Below are 17,225 nucleotides of genomic sequence, written 5' to 3'. Positions count from 1 at the left end.
TGTGTATCTCGACCACATGTGGAAAACGTTTTACTGAACAAAAAAAATCTCATGAATATTAGATTTGCACATGTCAAAGAAAGTCATAACGCATTTAATACAGAATGAATGTCACCTAAAGGCACATGACGCTGTTTGTGAATTTAACCCTTCAGGGTAAAAGAGCATGTTGTTTAACTTTCCCATGTTTTCACATAACTTCTAAACTAAAAGTATATATATATAATATAGTTGTGCTACAGAATTGAGATTAAAGCTCAACTAATCAAACACAATTGATATGATACACTTTTAATGTAAATGCTTAATTTTAGTAGTTCAATCACTGGCTGAGAGTTTAGAGAGAGTCTGTGACTGAAAGTTTAGGGTTCAAATCCCACTGGGCTCGTTTTAGTGACCCTGCAATGGAGCAGCTGCAAAACAATGATCACTACACTTTGTACTTCGAAACCTTTTTAACTTTAAAAATGTTTTAATATGGAGGAATATGATATTTCATATTCAACTCCCTAGATGAGTCATTATGCATTTTAGTAGCCTGTTAATGATGTTGTGACCTCTAATATGTACTTAAAACAAATGATTGAGTTTAAAACCCAGTCCTGTACGAATCAAAACTTCTCCTCTCTTAAGTCCGAGTTAAATGTAATATTACACAAAGCTGAACCAAGAATGACATTTTCTGCTAAAAGTTGCCATTAGGATAACTAAAAACTACTTATTGAGACCTGAGGATTCAGAGTAAAGACAATTACCGAGATATTATACACTATTAAAGGACCTCTGGAACATTAACATCTTTTTGAATTTAGCTTAAATTGGACCCATCAGTCAAAACTATTGGAATTTAATTAACCTTTTTTCAAGTGAGAACCGTCACTTTAACAGAGGCGTTCACACAGATTGACTGGCCGGAGATCTGTAATTGAATTTTCTCCTAAATCTGCCTCAACAGCAGAAGTACGCACTGTTTTCCATCTCTGCCTTTTCTGAAAGTCAGCGAGTGCGATATTTGATCAAACCACGACTCAATGTGAAGCAGGCGTCGCATAAGCCAGAGTATGACTGGTATGGCATGTGATATGAGCCTTCAGAAAGGCAAACGTATACCAAAAGGCCCTCAAATCACAAAGAGAAGCAGAAAAATAGAAATAAATCCAGAAATGCTATTTGGGTTTGAAGGCTGAAATGAGTGAGGGAGCGAGGGAACACATTGAAATGAGTCGAAGAGAAATGGAGGGAGAGTAAAATTCTGTACCTTTCAGCGTCAATTATCCAATTGTGCGGCGCCGACATGACAGAAATCAGAGCTTTTAGAAAGCCTCAGCCCCCTGCTGCAGAGGCAGAGAGCTCAGAGCGTATAATGTGATACGACATTATAGTCTTGGCTTAATGCAGAAACACAAGGACTTATAAAATATGGAGCACAATGCAGTGTGTGTGTGTGTGTGTGTGTGTGTGTGTGTGTGTGTGTGTGTGTGTGTGTGTGTGTGTGTGTGTGTGTGTGTGTGTGTGTGTGTGTGTGTGTGTGTGTGTGTGTGTGTGTGTGTGTGTGTGTGTGTGTGAGTGTGTGTGTGTGTGTGTGAAGGAAGTAATAGGAGATTGAGAAAGAGGGACAGAAATACAGACAGAGGTGCTGCAACATAATAATTGTGGGAAGGAGCAATCAAGAAAGAGGCAGATTTTGAGAGGCAGGCAGAAAAAGACGCATTATGCAATCCTGTCAGAAGAGGGGAAAAAGAATGAAAAGATTTTTCTTCTTTTTTATTTTATTTATTTTAGACCTCATTGAGCCTTGATTACTTTTGCTTCCCAACGCTCGCTGAAGACAGGTTAAAAGGTACATTAGCCCAACATATGGGTGTATATATATATTTGATGTCGTCATGCTTCATTTTTAATACCCTTAAAATTGTACCTCAGCAGATTTTAAGTGGAAAAACCTGCTTGAGTTTTTATTGCCCGTGCACACTTGCTGCACTCCAAGTGCGTGTGTGTGTGTGTGTGTGTGTGTGTGTGTGTGTGTGTGTGTGTGTGTGTGTGTGTGTGTGTGTGTCTAACTTATTCATGAGAAATTTCTTTCTTCCTGCAAAGTAGGTGCACAGATTTTAATTAGGCATGCACTTCACAGAGGAGAGTTGAAAAAAAAAAAAACTAGTTATCAAGGTGTGAGAATATAATTTGTTTTGCTTAAAATATATCTCCTGCCCAGACACGCTTTAGTGTCTTTTAGCCTTTCTTAACATCAGCCCATCTGTTTTTCTGGAAGTTAACTTATGATTAAGTGTGTGTGTGTGTGTGTGTGTGTGTGTGTGTGTGTGTGTGTGTGTGTGTGTGTGTGTGTGTGTGTGTGTGTGTGTGTGTGTGTGTGTGTGTGTGTGTGTGTGTGTGTGTGTGTGTGTGTGTGTGTCTTTTCTATTGTTCTCGCTACTAAATAAGATCAGATAAAGCAACATTTGCATTATTGATCCCCGAGGTTAAACTGGCTGATTAAAGCAGCAAATACTGAGGATTAGATAAAAATCAAACATCCTTCATCACGTTAGAACAGAGCTCCAGTCTTCTTTACGGAGTTACAAGTGCACACCCGTCGAAATCCTTTACAATATCTGAAAGTGACTTACTCTGTGCTGTCCTGATGGTGCGTAAGCAGCAGATCACCGAGTCTCCACTCACCTGCGGCAGTGACGGTGCTCGTCCGGCTGCTTCTCTCAGGAGTTCGAAGATCCAAACCTTCTTGAAATGTCTGTCCCAGGTGTGGGCGTGGAAGGAGAACGTGTGGGAGAAGGAGAAAGGCACCCTGATGGAGAGGTACACGGTGGAGCAGAGCAAGCCTCCGTCCCAGGGCGGCGCAGTCCTCTCCACCCTCACCATCAACAACGTCATGGAGTCCGACTTCCACTCTCCGTACAACTGCACTGCCTGGAACGCCTTTGGTCCGGGGACCATGATCATCACCCTGGAGGAGACGGGTATGATCAGTTTTCAATGACTAACAGTCAATCAGGTCGAGAGTGAAGAAGCCAGTTCACCTCGCTCTAGTTCTAAACGTCATTTGCTTGTTCTCATTGTGCATTAATGCCTTTTTTTCCCCGGCCTAATCTGGTTCCCTACAAAAACTTGAGGTTGACACGAGGTCACTTCAGATTAATATTCTTAGTTGCCTTGCTATATTGTGTTTCTTTTATTTCTTTGTGTAGCACTGTGAATTGCCTTGCGTCTGAATGGTGTAGAAATGAATTTGTCTTTAGGGCCAGGTTCACACAACACTTAATTGAAAATGTAAAACTTTCGTTGCATTTTGTGTGTCTGTTTACATGACGACTGTGTTCGGAGCCACTGAAAACGCAACTTTTTGAAAATCCTCTGACTCGGTCTCCGTGTAAACGGAGGAAAACGTAACTTTGTTTCAAACGCTGCTACTGCGCATGCACACTACATTATACAGTTCTTCTGCACGTGCTCAGTAGATGGACAACAACAACAATGTTTGCCTGCAGGGTGTCATGTCTCCCAGTCCATATTCTCCTGGGACTTGGTAGTTTTCCAACGTTTCTGCCGTTACCGTTTAAAATGGACGTCATTTTCATACCATCACAGTTTAAATGCAAAACCTTCCTGAAACTAAAACGCAAGAAATGGTGCATTTTCACTTGAGATGTCATGTAAACTTGGCCTAAAATACCCACAGATGTGAATGTGAGTGAACTGCATGCCTCCATAGCCAGGCAACGACCCACGGTTGGATCAAGCAACATCGACAATGGATTGATAGACGGGGGGATATTACAAGGGGACAGATGGTCTTGTATATACCCTAAATTATGGACTATGAGACGCTACTTTTTTCACAAGGTTTAAACCATGCGGCTTAAACAATGACGCAGCTAATTTCTGTATTTTAATGGTTAATGAGCTTTATGCAGCCGAAACATGGCTGATGCGTTCAGGTGCATCACGTAACTCCAAACTTTCTTTTTAAATTCGACAGGTGCAGCTTATATTCAGGTGCGCTTAATAGTCCGGAAATTACAGTATTTCTTTCAAAGAATAGATCATTGTCATCTATCGTCAGAGGGTTGTTTTTTTTTTTTTTTCTATTTATTGCCACAGATTGTCTGCCCTTGGCTGTAAATAGGTACTTATTGTAGCTTCCTCTTTCCACCAGTGAGGATCAAGAAAAACATGCTCTACGTCGGCTTTTGGGTGATTGAAATGGTCATTGAAGATTGGGAACATTAATGAGAGTAATGTGAGACAGAAAAGAGTTTTACACCAAAAACTGTGCAGGCTATACAGTTATATATTTGCCATGTTGTTATGAGCAGGTCTCTGTTTTACAACACGATCCTTTATATACACACACTAGGATGCAGGTGAAAGCGTACACCATTACCCACTCCCGCTGCTACTCTCCTTCTCTCTGCTTCTGCAGAACTTAAGTAATGCCACATGAAGCAAAAAGTGGTTTGATAACCTTAGAAAAAGTGTAGATCATAACAAAGGCCCAGATATTGTTTCAAAAACCATCACTAATCTGGGGATACAAATTGCACTTACATCTATAATCCTCCAATGCAATTCAAGTAGAAAGTTTGTATTGGAAAGTTTACCAGGCTGCAGTCTTACTAATATCCTCTTTGCTTGCAAATTTGGTGAAACCATCAGCCAGGCTTACGAATCCTGTTTGACTTTTTATCATGAGTGATACCCCAATGCTTGTCTTCCTTCCTCTGCTCAGTAGGAATGAGTAGATATTGCGTAATTTCATCCAGTCATTATTCATTTTTTAGAGGCTGCACATCAGAATAGATAGGGGAAAATCCAAATCAATGAATTTGACTGAGAAAAGATGAGGAAGAGAAAGGAGTAAAGAGATATTTGTTCTCTCTTTGTGCAGCTGTGCATCATTTTGAAGAAAGATTACAATATTACATCTTATAAAGGCTTATGAAGACATGCAACTGACTTTCTATGAGTTTCTCATGAAGTACGAAATGTTTTGAACCAACTTTGTTCATGTCCCCTTAAGAAAAGAAACCAACTTCATTGCGCTTACCACATATGCTTGATTCCACCATGAGGCAGGGAGAGTAGCAGGAAGCTCGGGGCTGAATAAGACACGGACTGACCAATCAGGGACTCCTCAAGGAAAATGAGGCGCGAGGCACAGGTGTGACAGCCAGGTGAGGAAAGACAGGAAACAGAAAGTAAAGTGCCAAAGAACATGACAATACAACAGCGCACAAAATAAAACAGGAAGCAGGAGAGAACGCGCTCAACGTGGGAGAATAACACAAGTGAAGTAGGAGCAGGGAACAAGGTGCAACGACGGACAGGAGGACATAAACAAACTAAGTAAAAGCACCAGAGATTGTTTGGTCAGTGACAGTCGAATCTCATCCAGCCAACCCACACAGCTGTGATAAGGGCGATTAGCTGAGCTTTTCAGAGCTAAACTCTGAATAATTAAGAAGTTTGTTGACAATAAAGAAATCCAGATTGGACCTCTAATGTCCCTGAATACTGTATTCTCCTCCTCCTCACAAAATGAAGTGCCCTTGAGCAAGATTATTAAGTAGCAACCACAGCTGGAGGACACGGAGACGGGGTTGTTAGCCCGTTCTGGATGGTTACATATTTTATAATGAGAGCTTGGTATGTCACATTACATTGAGAAAATGGTTTCTCCATGCTCTGTCAGTCTTATCTCACTCTTTTTCTTTCAGCTGTCAGATTTCGCAGGCTTCAGAAAATCGACCAAAACATCTTTGAAAAGGAGCGAATGAGGGGGAGAGCTTGGATTTGTCCTCACATCTTCTCTAAAAGCATTTTCCATCCCTTGTCTGACTTGCATGCCTTATCAACATAACCAGTCCCCGGAGATTCAATGTTAAGCTGGGGACGGCAGAGGATTTGTGCTCAAACGATGCGGCGTGCACACAGGTTTCTGTAACAATGAGGCAGCAGCTGTCCCTCAACCCCGACCCCCTTCCCTCTGCCTGTGTTTGTTTCAGATATTGTTCCGGTGGGAATTATCGCCGGTGGTACAGTGGGCTCCTCCATTCTGCTGCTTATGTTCCTGCTGGCGCTCGCTTTCTTCCTCTACCGCCAACGCAAAGGCAGTAAGTGTACACAGTCGCTCTCTGAGGTGCTTGTGAAGGGGCAAGACACACACTCGCCGCATGTGTCTATCAGCCTCTCCCTCCTCCGCTCCCCCTATCTGTCATCCTGCGAAAGGAAGGGACGCACGCCAGCCGCATAGCATTTTATTCAAACGAGATATAATGAATATTCATATATTATGGCAAACTGCCTTTAAACGCCTACTATGAGTTTCCCTTTTTATTCTCGTGAATGATTTGCTTTTGTTTGTTTGTTTGTTTTTTTCAAGTCGTCTTCATAAGCCACTTGTACTTCAGATGAATAAGAGTAGAAAACATTTCGAGGTGAATACTATTGCACCTCGAAATGACTCTGTTGCATTTAGTGCTATATAAATAAAGTTGATTTGAATTACTATTTAAATGATGAATTCCTATATATGTTTTTTTATCACAGCCGGCAGCAATCCAATCAGCTTCTGTACAAACATGCAACGTTTCCCTGTTGTTTACATTTTTTTTATAAAAACAATTTTGAGCCGTTCTACGGCAAATAAAGAATCGGGAAAGACAGTGAAGGTGACTGGCAAAGTCCCCGGAGGGATTTTCTGGGGATAAGGGTATATTTTCTGGTTCAGAGCTGATAACACCACTACAGAAACGATACCGCTCGGAAATGGAAACTCAAAACAAACATCGTCGTGGCTCCAGATAAACGGCAACTTATTTGTTGTCTGAGATGCGGCTCAAGACTGCAGATTTAAATCTCCGCTCATCAGGGCTTCTGGCTGTGGAAGTGAGTCGTTCACGTTGGCAGATATCGAGTTCACTGCACTTACCGTGCCTTTGAGATGAACATTTCGGGTTGCACAAAACAGTTTTAAACCAAATAAAATGCTTTTTTTTTTTTTTCTTTCTTTTTTATTGCTCTGAAAATGCACATTCCTGCACTGATCCAGCAGACAGCCTCACTCGAGCAGAAAACAGAAAGTATTTCAATTCACCACGTCTGCTTAGTTCACCTTGATTTGCTTTTATCTCGCTGCAAAGCGAGAAACACTCCATTCAGTCATGTGAGATACAATATCAGTCTCACCAATCTTGTAACATTACCGACGTAAATAAGACAAGCTGGAGTTGAACTCCCTGCGTCAGTCTTCACATGCTGAAGGAAATATCTGAGGTCCATTAATGCGGATGTGATATTATCAGATAAACTGCTTAATTCCCCAACTCGTACATCTCATTGAAGCTTTTATCACACATGGACCTGAAAATTTGAAGCCATTTGTCTTTAACATTGTTGCTCATAAGTTATGAAATGTTGCAATTGTTCACAAAATCATGATGTTTTATGTCATTTCTTTTAACCTGACCCTATAAATATTATAATTGAAATGTTTTGAATGCTTTAAATGTTTTAGTATATATGTTATTAGCGTAATAACTGGCAAATTCATTCGCTTTTCAATAACGTTCTGTTTTTGATGCATGTGTAGATGTGAGTTCTTACATTTGATCGTGATATCTTTGTATTGGTTTCAAAAAGCTCAATAAACAACTAAAATGTAGATTTAGATTATACAAATAATCCAAAATGTTTTTAAAGTAACAAGAAATATTATTGAATGTTAAATCTGAACAGAATATGTTGAATATTTGTTATTTTCTTACATGCTTAATTGTATTGTGGGATGCCATTTTTGTAAATACACTTTAGCATTGCAGTTTCATCCCATCCTTTTTATTTGCTATAAGCTGAAATTTAAACTCTTACCTCTTTCTTCCTTTAAGTTTCAGATGCATGCATTTTCTATGTATCGTCACTCAAATGGGAGACAACAACAAAACATAAATGGACCAGTTGACCACAAAGTATTAAAAACAGAATACAGTGCAGAGGTCGTGGTTGGTGTCGCGTTAATCTCACCGCTGACCCGCGAAATGACCGGAGGTTGTCTTTTTTTTCTTCCAGGTCGCCGGGGTGTCACTCTCGGTAAGCCAGATATCAAGGTGGAGACCGTCAACAAAGAGACCCACAGCCTGGAGGAGGAGGCGGCCAACGTCTCCACGGCAACCCGGATGGTCAAGGCCATGTACTCCGTGAGTAGACACCCTTCTGAGTCACTGGGGGGCGGCGGAGAGCAGGCGTACGGGTCAATGGCCTTAAATGTTCAGATTCACTGACACTCTGGGCGACATCGCACACACTCCTCTTCCTTTCTGGAAAAGCATTCCACCCCGGACGGCCTGCAGAACCTGATGGACGGAGCGTTTTAAAAGCCCGGCCCCAAAAAGCGACTTTCTCCCACAATCTGCTCGTTTCTCGTCTTTCGGTGTCTTGGGATGAAAAACCTGAAACTCTGTTTTCCTCTCCCCCTCCCTCTCTTCCTCCTCCTTTCCTTTTTCTCGCCCTCCCTCTTTCCGTGTGTGTGTTTCGTTGTTTGATGGTTTAGTTTTTGCCCTCTGTTTCCCTCTCTCCCTCCACTCAGCCGTTCAAAGACGACATGGACCTGAAGCAGGACATCAGAAGCGAGGGTGACACCCGGGAGGAGTACGAGCTCAAGGTGAGATGACTCAGCAGTGATGTTTTGGCACGCTGACAGCGGATCTTTGAGGGGAAAACACTGAACTACAGTGTTTTCGACATTACACGCCGCATGGTGCATGAGCTTTGTGATCATGTTCGTCTCTCAGTTCCTGGTGGGTGTTCTTCTCCTCCTCCGGTCGAGCGTTTAGTCTGCTGCTATAAGCCTTCTACTGTACGACAACATCACTTTTCTTCACCGAGCGCGTTACTGCATTGTGGCAGTTTGCAGGCATGAGCCTCATTTACACTCATTTACAATGAAGAGAAGATGTTATATTGTGTTTGACAAAGTCTTGCATGTTGTGCGCAGCGGTGTAGTGGTTAGTGCTCCCCCCTCACCTTGAGATTATATCTTGTTCGAGCCTGGAGGGGCCTTTCTGTGTGGGGTTAGCCTGTTCTCCCCGGGTTATTTACAAGTACTCTGGTTTCTTCACAAAGTCCAACAACGTGCTTGAGGTAAATCACTAGAAGTGACATTTATATATGAACTACTTTACAAGATTTCTATGTTACAATTGAGCTTCTATATTTAATCAATGATTAGCCCTACTTGCTATTATGAAACATGAGCACTGAACAGATAGTTGGTGAGTAGTTATTGTCACCATCTATCACATACCACACAATAGATATTTTGACTGAATCACTAACATTAATCTCTCTGTTCACAGGATCCAACCAACGGCTACTACAACGTCCGAGCCACCACTCATGACGAGGTGCGTCCCCAGTCCCGCGTCGTCCACTACCAGGGGGAGTTCCGCTCTCCCAATCCGAGCAGCGGGCCAGCCGGCGCCGCGTCCAGCGGACCCTCGAACCCAGCAAGCGGCGCGGTTCCCCCGAGCGCCGTACCGGGCTCGAGGGCGGGCTGCTACGATCCCCGTCCACCCTCCAGAATGTCGCACGCCACCTACGCTCAGTTCAACACATTCTCCCGGGCGCCTCAGAGTCAGCAGGTGCCACCGAACCCGGCACTCCAGTCGCCCGGAGACTACTCCGGAGACTGTGGGCTGTTGGACAGCACAACCCAGCTGGCATACGACAACTACGGATACCCCTCCCAGTATCCCAGCTACCGCATGGGCTTCGCCCCACCTATAGAGGAAGGGCCGGCCTATGAGATGTACCCAACAGGACAAGGGACAGGACAAGGACCAGGACCAGGACCGGGACCAGGACCAGGACCTGGGCCAGGGCAAGGGCCAGGGCTAGGACCAGGGCCAGGGCCAGGGCCAGGGCCAGGACCAGGACCGGGACCAGGACCAGGACCAGGACCAGGACCAGGACCAGGACCTGGACCAGGACCAGGACCGGGACCGGGACCGGGACAGCAAAGTCCTGAATCTGGGCTGGGGAAGTATGGAAGCTCCACTCGCTTCTCGTACTCGTCTCCGCCCTCTGACTATTCCCACAGACACACACAACGGATGCAGACTCATGTGTGAGAAACTCTTGTACACAGTCTTGGATTTGGACCTTTTTTGCAGGAGCAAAAACTTAAAAAAAAAAAAAAAAAAAAAAAGAAACACTTTGAAAAGGAAGAAAGTCCCTCGCTTCCTTCCCTCAACATTGGTTTTCTGCTTCCATCGCATCTGCTGCATGGAATTCGGGTTGATCTCCTGAATCGATCAAACGCCACACCAACACCCAGCAGTAAGCAGCGACGCGTAAAATACAGTTAGCAGCAATACATATACACTCATGCAACGCGACACTCACACACACATTTGTACAGACTTTCTGTCTGCGACGTCTGTGCTCCGGCAAAAGCAACCGCGAGAGCCACAATCAGGAGAACAAGAAGCAAAAGGAGAAAAGAGCACTTTGAAGACATAATGGTTAAAAAAAAAAAAAAAAACAGCTTAAGAGCAATCTTTCTCTTCCTGCAGTCCTCATCTGGCTCGCGAACCATCTGTCCGCATCACGTGTTCCTCCCACCCCATCTCTGTAAATAAGCGCAAAATGGAGATTTGGGTCAATTTTAAAGTTGTTTTCCTTGTACAAACCTTTTACATTGTGATACAGTACAGTGACCTACAGAAAACCACATGGTTTCCATTGTCTGTCACATCCTGCAAAACACACACACACACACACACACACACACACACACACACACACACACACACACACACACACACACACACACACGCACACATACTTGTTTTATCTGTATTGCAGCAAACGGGGCAGCTTGGACTATAAATATATCTGGCACTTTTTTGATCCCCTTTCCTCACTAAAACCTGCCTGATGGCCATTTTCTTACAAGATCTACCTTGATTTAAGTGGGACAGAGCCTGTTGAGGTGTTGCAGTGAGTGACCGGAGTGCCAATGCTTATGTGCCAACACACACACACACACAGACTGTTTGAGGTGTGTGTCTTCTTTTGTAAAGCGCGGAAGACGAAGGTGCTCTGGCTGATGACAAGATTTTTTTATTTTTTTTGTACACGCCACATTTTAAAAGAGAAGGAGCAGTAGCAAGTGTCTCTATGCGCCTTCACTTCTTCATCTCACTTCTTTATTGTCGTGCTGCGTTTCCACACGTCGCATTTCACTGAAAGCCAGAACAGTATTCATGGAACGAGGTTCGGCCGGAGTGCTTTTTTTTCTTTTTGCTTTTTTCCCCCCATTCAGTGAATTTCTGCAGTTTGTACAAAACAAAACCTCCCCTATTCTCAAGTGTCAAATATCTTTTTCTTTCTCTTGCTTGCACAGTAGAATAGTTTTTGTTTTTCATATTTATACAGAAATGTATAAAGAAAAAGGCATTCTAAAACGTTTTATAGTATTTTTATAAGGAGTTGTGGACCAAAGGTTCAGCTATTTGGGTGACACTCACTTTTTAACGTGTACGTGGCAATGTGGTCGTTACTGGAAACATTCAGCGTTCCTTGGAAAAAGAGATGGATGGTGTTTTTAACGTGGACGTTGTAGACCTAAATTAGAAAAAACATAAAAGAGCTTCACCCCAGAACGACAAATATCCAGCTGGATTTGATGGATATCTTTGCTTGTTGTGAAACTCTTCCTTTTGACTTCCAGCCTTCTGACTGGACTGCCTTTTTACAAACAGTGACGACATTCAGAGTGATGGATGGAGAAAAAAAGAGCAGCGGCTGACTGACTTTCAGCCGCGCGGTGAAGTCCACGGGCATACGAGAGGGTTCAATCGTTGTCTTAACATATCAAAGTGAAGGTACGGAGGTTTCTATCTAGCTCATACAGTACTTTGTACATTTAAAATGTGTGTAAGTATGCAGGTTTACCCAGTGAAACCGAAGATTTGATGGTGTTTTATGTCCAGGTTTTTCCCTTTTGAAGCTTTGTGTGCATCTTATTTGCTCTTAACCCCACCGGTTTAATAGGAATCCCCTTGTTCCTGAACAAAATCAGTGAGAAGAATTTGGTGGTTTGCTGTTTCTTCTCTGTTTTTCCTCAATGAACTTCAGCTGGATTGCTCTCCTCATCATTGTCAGTATAAAAACCTTCACCTTCGAGGTGACAATCATTTCTGGACGAGTCTTACACCAGCGGCTTTCAAAATGTTGCAAGACTATTTATAAAGCCTTACCAGCCCGTGACATCTTACAATGTGCAAAAGACATGGAGGGAGGGTGTCTCTCATCCTCGCACACTTTGAAATCTCCTGGCCAACACAGCAGCAGAATCAAACTTCATTATATACTGACCTTGAAGTGAAAAAAAGTGGTAACATTTTTATCTGTTTCTCGTTTTATGGGACAACCAGAAAAAAGAAAATAAAAAACATTACAGAATCTACCAAACATTTCCTATTTACCGCTTCCTAAATGCATTAGTGTGTGCTTTTTGCAAGACAGACACAGTTAAGAGAGACAGGAAGCAATATTCACATCTTCATGACACATTTTCAAGCCGCTAGAAAAAATACGAACAGATGATGGTGGTGCTTGAAATAAGACCGCCGGGCTGCAAAGTGAAGCCCGATATCTCTGCACCTCGAGAGGTAATCACTGGGTGTTTATTCTTATCAGCCACCTATCAACCCCTCACGGTGCATTATGGTAATTGTGTGCTAAAGGCTTTTAACTATATATATATATATATATATATATATATATATATATATATTACTGCAGTGTTGAACAAACAGGAACCCACATTCACAGTTTCATAGATCAGATGGAACCTTGTAGCTCCAAGGTCACTATATAAACTGATTCAGAAGTTATGTTGAGAAGAGAGTGGCAGATGGAGCGCCTGTTTTAAATTTAGATGGTCATCACAGCCTTGATACTGTATACTATTACCTCCTTACCGCCTTTTTACCGAGTTGTAGCTCCGCAGCTTTTTGCGTCGGACTTGCAATGTCGTCATGACTTGTACACAGGGGAGGTACTAAGGCCAACAAATACACGGTGAGGCCATACCGGTACTTTGATATTATGTCTTAACTCTTGTTGATGATAAGAAAAAGATATTATTGATGCCAAAAGCTGCAAAGCAGATGTTGAGATTTACATCCACATAGAAGAACAGGTAATTCGGAGGACGAATATTGAGTTATTTTGTTTATTCTCTCTCTTTCTTGCCCCTTTTTTTCCAATATATACCTCTTACTGCAATCTCTACTGATGCTCTTTGCTCTCTTCTCCCGCCCCGGTGTCATATTAACAGCCACCCACCGGTTTCCAATTTTAGAGGCTGAAACTGTCTTTGTATGAAGAAAAAAAATAAAAAAAACAGATCATCACATCGTTGCAAGCCTTCCTCTCATAGCTTTCTTCTAAATTCCCCTCAACATTAAAGCATTTGGCGTCGGTATTCCTCTCTCGGCTAATATGTATAGAGTGTTTTCGTAGGGACTATATAGCTTCATGAGCTCACGACATCCCTCCACTCTTTATTTATTCCATTATCGTTTTCTTTTTCTAAAACCTCATTTTCTTTATTAGTGGTGTTGCGTCACCTGTGAATGAAACGGCTATGGTTTAAAGTGTTTGTTTAAACTATAAAACAACAACAACAAAAAAAAGTGTTTTTCTTTTACTTTTTTTTTCTGTGTACATCAGACGAGGGTTGTTTTTGTTTTTTTTTGTTTTTTATAATCAATCAACCCAGTGATTCAGAGACGAGTTGTGTACATCTGTGGCCAGATTGACTGCTCAGCTCAGCCAGGCCACAAATAGCCAAAAACTCCGTCTCAACTAGGCCATCCCAGGCGAGAACCAGGCCAGACCCACAACTCGCACAGCCCTGATCCATGCTGTGCTGCGCCATCCCTGGCTGAAAGTGACTGAAGTGGCTCGGAGTCCATTTTTACCTTTGTGGAGTTTTCATTGAGTGCCAAAAGACTGTGCAAAAAAAAAACAAAAAAAAAAAAAAAACTGAGCAGACAAACAAATGCAGCAGCCATTTGTGTTTCTTGTGTTGACTGCGTGGGTGTACATATGTGCCTCGGTATATGCACATGTAAACGTATGGATCTGTGGATGTGTGAGTGTATGTGTGGCAGCATGTTTGGGGGGGGGGGTTTTTTGCGTGTTTTTTTTCTACTATTAGAAATGTGTTGGCGCCACTGGGCTGCAGAAACTTTAGAGTTTGACTGATGTTTGCAGTGAAAAGTCTGAGAGATATTCCCGATATTTCACCTGCTGATGGGATGGAGATTACTCCTGACGACAGCTGCATAAAACCTCAATCGGTGTGAAATTACATTTTGCTACAAATTGTTTTTTTTAATAGCTCAATCATCATTTTTTTGTGAGAATATAATTACTCTAAAGGCGGTATTGTACTCAGCAGTGCCTTGAATATGTGATAAAGTTATAAACTTTGAACATTTTCATTATATCAAACCTCATTTCGAGCCCAATTTTAATACAGTATTAAAATAGTATTGCCATCCATGTGTTTTAATTCTGTCATGGCCTTTTTTTTAAGTAGCAGATCGTCACTGACAGACTGAAATCCTACAGATACTACCACAGCTTTGCCAGTCAGACAGTTTCTTCGCTCTCTCTCGCTCGCCGAGAGAGGAAAGTGACAGTAGCTGCTGTTGTCGAGGTCAAAGGAGAACAAAACAAACAACTGTGACTCTGGAGCCGATATGAGCTCATCAGGAACTCAATGTCGGACTTGAATAATGAAGTGACACGGGATGCTAATTCACTGTTTGATAAAGCGGGCATGACTCAGCTGCTGTGGCTGGTCCGGGTGGAGGAAGACGTCACTCACAGCTTCGAGGATGGACAAGAACAAATATCAAATAAGATGAAAAATACACAAGTGTAAACGGCCTTTTCCCGATGATTAGCTCACACCTGCAGCAGCAGCGTGACCAAGCTTTACTCTCAAGGTCGAGGAGCTCCATTTCATTGCCTGCCCTGCTTATCTTGCATCCAACTATACATTAACAAAGCTGAACGGATCCTCAATGCTGCATCAGTTCAGTTAAGGAACAATTAGTTAGATAACATAGTTTCTGTCCAATTCACAGGCTTAAATGAATTATTTTTTTTTTTTTTTTTTTTTTAAAGTCTGCTTTTATCTACCTCTGTCTGAAATGTGGGACTCAACGCATTAAAGTTTATTGAGTGGTAAACCTTACACTGTTATCACTGTAAAATGCCAAAACGTGTCCTGTTGAAAGAGAAAGGGCAAAGAGGGCTGAGCAAACAGTTCACTCTCGTTTCATTATCAGGCCAGTTGTCTTCCATCACTGCTAAAAATCCCGAAGAGAACAACTTTAAACCGCTTTTAAAGGTGAACTCTGTAACAGCAGTGTCTACACAGTATATACTTTACATACTTTGACAGTATAATACACGTGGGATCTTTTTTTTTTTTTTTTTTTGCAAAAGCTAAAACACGTGAGTGTTGGACTATAAAGAATGCAAAAAAAATAAAAAAGAACAATAATAATAATGCAATGAAAAGTAGTCTTGCTTAGATTTTTTTTTTTACAACGGCGCATCAGTCAAACTCTAGTGGGAAGCAGGACAGCTGGTAAGACAGAATGAAGGAGACATGGTTTCTGGCTTCAGGTCAGGATGAATGAGCCGGGCGGTTCCCCCCCGTCCCCCCCTGCAGCTGCTGAGCTGTCTGCTCTCTCCAAACAGCTGCACGAGCGAGCGGGATCAACCGACGCTCTGCTCCGCATCTTTAAGCATACGACGACAATGATCTGTACAATGAGACAGAATCCAGTGTGTGTGTGTGTGTGCGTGCGTGCGTGTGTGTCAAGACGAGAGAGAAGCAGTGTGTGTCTGTTCAAATATTATATATTCTCCATAATCTTTATTTTTTATCCCTATATATGGTTCACATATGTACTATGTGTTTTGTTGCATTTGAGTAATTGTTTTGTTTTTGTTTTCATTTTGTTATGAAAAACAAATGTATAAAACCTCATGAAATATTACTTTTTCCTTTTATTTTCATGTTTTTTTTTTCTTCAAATTATATGTAATTATTTTTTCACAGTATCAGAGAAAAATAAAAAGAAGACACGGTTTCATAAGAACAGGATAAGAAGCATCTTTTATTTCACCAGCAAAACTCTCATTTTGCAGAGGACTTGCAAGGCAAGTCTTGAAGGACAAAAAAGAAAAAAAGGCTTTCCAGAACTGAATATTTTAATATATGAAAGGATGAAGTGATGAATCGAGGAAGGTTTGATATTTGCAGGAAGGTGTTTCCCAGCAGAAACAAAGGCGTTTGGAGAGGGGTTAATTATATATCTATATATATATAAAAATAGTATTTTCCTGAGACCACAAACAGGAAAATACTTCTTATATGATTGATACTGAGACTCCTCCACTCCTGTTTTGAATAAGATGTTATATGAGCTAGATTAATGGTACAAACACACTTTTTACTTTGCGAATGTGGCCCACTTCTTTATTTGGGTCACACAGTGAGTGGCTGCTCTCAGTTTGACATGTCGAAATGTAAAAGTTAAGTTCAGTGTGCGTCTATGTATAGCACACAAGCACCGTGAGAAGCAGACAGTATATAGAGAAATATAGAAATCCATCCATTCCTCCCAGGCTATAATTCAACGTTAAAGGAGACATATCATGCTTTTAAATCCTTCCTTTTTACATATAAATCATACAGTTGTGGTCTATACAACGCGAAACTGCAATGCTTGGGTCTGAATTCCTCATTATTATAGCTCCACAGGCCCCTTTTCAACCCCTTTTCTGATGCGCTTCTGAGAGCAACTCGTTTTGGGGCGGTCTCTTCAAATGCAAATGACACACTTCATACCCCTCCTCCTCTCCAGGTTGCAGAGGTCACACTCGGTTCAACGTCACCCTGTTCGGCCATCTTTGTAGTTTGATAGAACAGATACAATTATCTAGCGGCGCAGAAACTTTATATTCACACATTATTTACAAAATGTCAACAACGGAAGATTTGTCCATCCAGCCATACATGTTGGAGCCAGAGTCGGACCCGGCGGAGCGAGATGAAAATGACGATGATGCACCTTCAGAACAACGTCTTCATATGGATGTAACGCAATGGTGTGTTA

General features: G+C 42.0%; 1 protein-coding gene across 2 annotated transcripts in view; it reads left to right on the top strand.

Moving 5' to 3' along the window:
* The window catches only part of kirrel1b (kirre like nephrin family adhesion molecule 1b), an 88,790-nt gene extending 78,255 nt beyond the window's left edge, over positions 1-10,535 (top strand). Inside the window, exons 11-15 of one of the 2 annotated variants that reach the window (XM_080476838.1) lie at positions 2,756-2,972; positions 6,018-6,125; positions 8,080-8,207; positions 8,597-8,671; positions 9,366-10,535. In XM_080476838.1, coding sequence (XP_080332964.1) covers positions 2,756-2,972; positions 6,018-6,125; positions 8,080-8,207; positions 8,597-8,671; positions 9,366-10,139 — 1,302 coding nt within the window. In that variant the 3' untranslated portion in view covers positions 10,140-10,535. Of the gene's footprint in view, positions 1-2,755; positions 2,973-6,017; positions 6,126-8,079; positions 8,208-8,560; positions 8,672-9,365 lie in introns of both variants that reach the window. The other variant, XM_080476837.1, reaches the window with a different exon arrangement.
* The last annotated feature ends 6,690 nt before the right edge of the window (positions 10,536-17,225 follow it).

Source organism: Lipophrys pholis (assembly GCF_963383615.2).
Source record: "Lipophrys pholis genome assembly, chromosome: 1".
Taxonomy (NCBI): Eukaryota; Metazoa; Chordata; class Actinopteri; order Blenniiformes; family Blenniidae; genus Lipophrys; species Lipophrys pholis.
The sequence above is the reverse complement of the archived record's forward strand: the minus strand, read 5'-3'. Positions and strand labels throughout refer to the sequence as shown.